Source organism: Pangasianodon hypophthalmus, chromosome 6 (assembly GCF_027358585.1).
Source record: "Pangasianodon hypophthalmus isolate fPanHyp1 chromosome 6, fPanHyp1.pri, whole genome shotgun sequence".
Classification (NCBI taxonomy): Eukaryota; Metazoa; Chordata; class Actinopteri; order Siluriformes; family Pangasiidae; genus Pangasianodon; species Pangasianodon hypophthalmus.
The window spans coordinates 853,303-858,302 of NC_069715.1; the positions used below are offsets into that span (position 1 = coordinate 853,303).

At 39.0% G+C, this 5,000-nt stretch overlaps 1 protein-coding gene across 2 annotated transcripts in view; it reads right to left on the reverse strand.

Annotated features, from left to right (window-relative positions):
* Positions 1–5,000, reverse strand: part of pde8a (phosphodiesterase 8A) — a 50,750-nt gene that overhangs the window by 21,888 nt on the left and 23,862 nt on the right. For both annotated transcript variants that reach the window (XM_053234665.1, XM_053234664.1), the window contains one exon: positions 1,095–1,151. In XM_053234665.1, the coding sequence (XP_053090640.1) occupies positions 1,095–1,151 (57 nt within the window). The remainder of the gene's footprint in view (positions 1–1,094; positions 1,152–5,000) is intronic.

Below are 5,000 nucleotides of genomic sequence, written 5' to 3' on the forward strand. Positions count from 1 at the left end.
GTCTGTCTGTCTTTCTGTTCTCTGTCTATTTTTGTCTCTCTCTCTCTGTTTATCTGTCTGTCTGTTTATCTGTCTATTTTTGTCTCTCTCTCTCTCTCTGTTTATCTGTCTGTCTGTTTATTTGTTTGTTTATCTGTCTATTTTTGTCTGTCTCTCTCTCTGTCTGTGTCTGTTTATCTGTCTGTCTATCTTTCCGTCTGTCTGTCTGTTTATCTGTCTATTGTTCTGTCTATCTTTGTGTCTGTCTGTCTGTCTCTCTCCATCTGTCTCTTTTTTTCTCTCTGTCTGTATGTCTGTCTATTTTTCTGTCTTTCTCTCTCCATCTGTCTCTGTTTCTCTCTGTTTGTCTCTCCATCAGTCTGTCTCTCTCTCTCTCTGTCTCACCCTCTTCCTCTTTCCATCCTTCTCTCTCTTTCTTTCTGCTAGTGTTATATATTTGTATTATTTAGATTAGCAGTTAGCATTATAGACTTACAGTGTGTGTGAAGAGTGTAGTACTGAAGGGGTTAACATCTGTGCGTGTGTGTGTGTGTGTGTGTTTCACACATTCAGTCTCAGCCTAGCAGCAGTTCAGTTTTTCTTTGCCTTTCCCCTTCTATCCATTCATTTGTTTCCTGCATTCTCCTTTCTTTCTTTCTTTCTTTTTCTCTTTCTCCATTTTCTTCCTTTTCTCCATTTTTTTTGTTGTTTTTTTCTGCTTTTCTCTCTTTCCCGCCATTCTCTCCCCTTCTTCTTTGTCTCTCCCGACATTTTTCCTCCTTTCCCGCTTCTTTCCCTTCATTTTTCTTTCTTTTCTCTTCTCCCAGTTCTCTTTCTTTTTCCTTCTAAGGCACATTACTGTTACTGTTTGGTTTGGTAGCCATAGAAACCACTGGGATTTCATCTGCCGCAGCTGATTGGAGGAGCTACGAGCAGAATTCCAAACACACACACACACACACACACTCACTCACACACACTCACACGAGCAGAGCTTTCCCACGAAATTTTGCTTCCCACATACGCAAAGGCAACAGCTACAGTACAACCTCTCTCTCTCTCTCTCTCTCTCACACACACACACACACACACACACACACACACCAATTTGTTACCTGAATCTGATCTTCATATAACTTCATTGGTCCAAACTGTACCTCGGTCAGTGAGCTCTGAAACACAATAATGTTTAAATAACACATTTAAATCTGCCAAAGATTCACTGCAAAAATGATTCATATGATTCATGAGTCATTTCAACATGATACAGTGATTCAGTGTCATGTGAACAGTTACATTTTATTTGAGAAAAAGTGTTTTAGGAAGCCACACCCCCTCCAGTGTGATTTACACATTCAGAGACCACGCCCCTTCGTTATGATTGATATGTACAGCAGAAGCCACGCCCTCTTTCACTGGCTAGTGAATACCATAAACAATAAGACCAGAACATTGATTCTTTTAAATCATTTGGCTTTTACACCGCTGATACATAAACTCGCATCTAGACGTCAAAAATCACACATCGTTAAAACAAACAAACAAACAAAAAAAAAGGTTGGTCATGAGTCGAGATTGGAGAACAAAGTTCTGTCAGATTGTGAGATCAACCTTCTATGACGCTCATCTAAAATCCACCAATAGGAGAACAGAATTTTTACAGGTTCAACCATGCTGAGAAACATTTCAGCTTCCGAAGTTTTTGCTGTTCGTTTTTGCCGTTTACGTGAAAAAAAAAAAAAAAAAACAAGCAAAAGAGTTAAACTTTTTAAACAACTTCAGATTAAAATGTGAAACTTCCAACTGCCAGCTGATGATGTCATACAGAGGCGTGTTACAGCAACCGACCAATCAGCAGCTTCGCTTCAACTCACTTTCCACGGAACTGCACGGTATTTGATTAAAATCCTAACACACACTCAGTATAATCACACACTCACATCTGATGGGTCAGTGATTCTGTTTCCTTAAATCCTTAAATATTCACTCCGAGCGGTTAAATCCAGATTTTTGGTTTTGTTCCTGTGCTGATGTTTTTCCGCAGCGAGCTCAGGATTTGTGTGAAGTCGCCACAAATAAATAAATAAATAAATAAAAATAAAGGAAAAAGGGGGTGAAAGATCTGAAATAGTGGTAATGAAGTATACACACGGGGGTCGAGCGGCATGGAAACACTCTCTCTGTGGAGAAACATAACAACAGAACCTCAGCAGTAAACACAATTCACACGAGAAACACACACACACAAACACACACACACACACACACACACACACACAACTTATACAACTTTGGGCCAAAACACAAGCAGCACTTCTGTTAAAATCACAAGACTCTGTGTTTGTTTTCAAGTGAAATCAGGACGAATTCTGCACGAAGAAGCCTTGCGTGTGACGTACGAAACCGTCGTACGAGCCGAAACACAACATTTACGAAAAAAAATCAGTGCAAAAAGATCAGTAGAGGAAATATTTACAGATGGAACGATATCGCCTTTCTTTTCCGATATCAATACTGATACTGAAACTTTGAGTATCAGCCGATACCGATATCGTTTCCTTTAGATTACGATAAATTACGACGACTTTAAGCCTTAAATTCGTAAATATGTTTTAGAATAATTCGTTTTATATTTGTTATATAATAATAATCTCATTGTGAGAAATAGTAGATGTCTTTTACTTTATTCGAGATATTTTCATTTGCTAAGATAACGTTTGTACGAATTTTTTGTTTCATCCTGAGGGATCGCAATCCCGATAAACACATCCAGTCTCGACATGGAACTTTCTGGTAAGCTTTAAAAAAAACAACAACAACAACAAAAACAAAATAAAACAGTTCACCTCCTATTTGTATCTGCATTTGTGTTCGTTTAGTTTTTATCTGTTCGATCTGAATACCAAATTTGTATTCTGTTACATTGCAAACAAACAAACAAACAAACAAACAAACAGATTTTATGCTTTTCTTACTGAACTTGCACTTCCTTTTTATCCCTGATGTTTTTTGTTTTTAAAGACACTTTACAGTCAGAATTTAAACTCAGACGAAAGCTTATAAACGATTAGAACGCAGGTGGTTTTGTTTTATTTCCGCGAACTGTGGCGTGACGCTGGTACGTGACGGCATGCGGGTCACTTCAGGTCAGATACGGATCACTTGCGCACAAAAGCATATAAAAGCGATGAGTCGCAGCAGAAACATCAGAATTCAGGAAAACCCAGGATCTCAGCAATGCGGCAGAACAAAGCTGAGGTGAATGGAAATGACGAACGTGTGATGCGAGAGGTGTGTTAGTGCGACGTCTCGCCTTGTCCTCCAGCTGTGTGATGATATTTTTGAGCGTTTATCTGAAGATCAGGTTCAGATGGAGCTGGAATGCTGTCGGACATGTTGGCTGTTTCTGCTGTAAAACTCGACTACACCAATTCCACGTTTTAGCATCAGACCGAAAAAAAGCTGCAGGTTTGTAGTAGCTGGGGTTTTTTCCCGTCGTTGTTTACTGCAGTGTATAATTATTAATTATATTAATTATATTTATCCTATTCAACAACTCGTAATATCCCTAAAGTGTTTTATTTTAACATAAAGTTAGCATAGCTAGCTACAGTGCTCTTCCTAAACTAGCCTCCATTCAGCGTTAACTGTCCTGATGATCTTCGGCTAATCAAACGCTAGCACTAATGTACACGAGTATTTTGGAGTCATGAGTGTGAAGAATAGTGATCTGTATGAAAATCTGGATTTAGAATTCCTGCAGTCACATCGGGAATACGAATGGCCCCACGGTGTTTCCATGGAAACGTTATAAAATGCGTATCAACACCAGAATTTTCAACTTTCCATCAGATGTAAACATTCTGATCACTATTACGCTCAGAAATTAAATATCAGCCCGAAATTTAAACATTCCACTCAGAAGTTAAATATTCCTCTCAGAATCTCAACATTCCGCTCAGGATTTTAAAAATTCCATTCATCATTTGAACGTTGCTCTCAGAGTTGAAACTTTCCTCTTGGCATTTAAATGTTCCACTTGATATTTAAACAGTTTGCTCACAATTTAAAATTCTGCTTAAATATTCCGCTTAATATTCAGACATTCCTCTCAGAGTGGAAACGGAATGTAATCATTATGCTGGGAATTAAAACTCCGCTCTGAAATGCTCAGAATCGGAACGCTCCTTTTAGAATTTAAATAATCCACACTGAACTTAAATACTCCGTTCGGAATTTAAATGCTAGTTTCAGGATTTAAATGTTGGCGGTTAAAGAACTACAAAAACGTCTCGCTCCGCTCGGAATCCGAACGCTTTCTTCAGAATCCAAACGCTCTGTTCGGAATCCAAACGCTCTGTTCGGAATTTAAACGCTCTGTTCGGAATTTAAACGCTCTGTTCGGAATTTAAACGCTCTGTTCGGAATCCAAACGCTCTGTTCGGAATTTAAACGCTCTGTTCGGAATTTAAACGCTCTGTTCGGAATCCAAACGCTCTGTTCGGAATCCAAATGCTCTGTTCCGAATTTAAACACTTTGCACGGAATGTCAAACGCTCTGATCGGAATGTCGAACGCTCTGATCGGAATGTCGAATGCTCTGATCGGAATGTCGAACGCTCTGATCGGAATTCGAAGGCTCTGCTCTGGCAGTATATTGTTACTGTTCTTTACTCCGATCTCAGAGCTTTAACACACACAGACATGCAGCGTTTAAACGTCAGCTCTATAATTAACACCAACTTCCTGTAAATTAAACTTTAACACAACGTCAATGTGTTTATTACACACAATTCTCATCTGTGTGCAGTACAGGTCTTCTGCTCTCGACACACAACAACACACAACAACACACACTGTGTGTGTTGTGCATTAGTGTGTGTTGCTGTGTGTTATTGTGTGTTACTGTGTTTGTGTGTTAGTGTGTGTTGTTGCATGTTAGTGTGTTGTGTGTTATTGTGGGTTAGTGTGTAGTTGGTGTGTGTTAGTATGTGTTCATGTGTGTTGTTGCATGTTAGTGT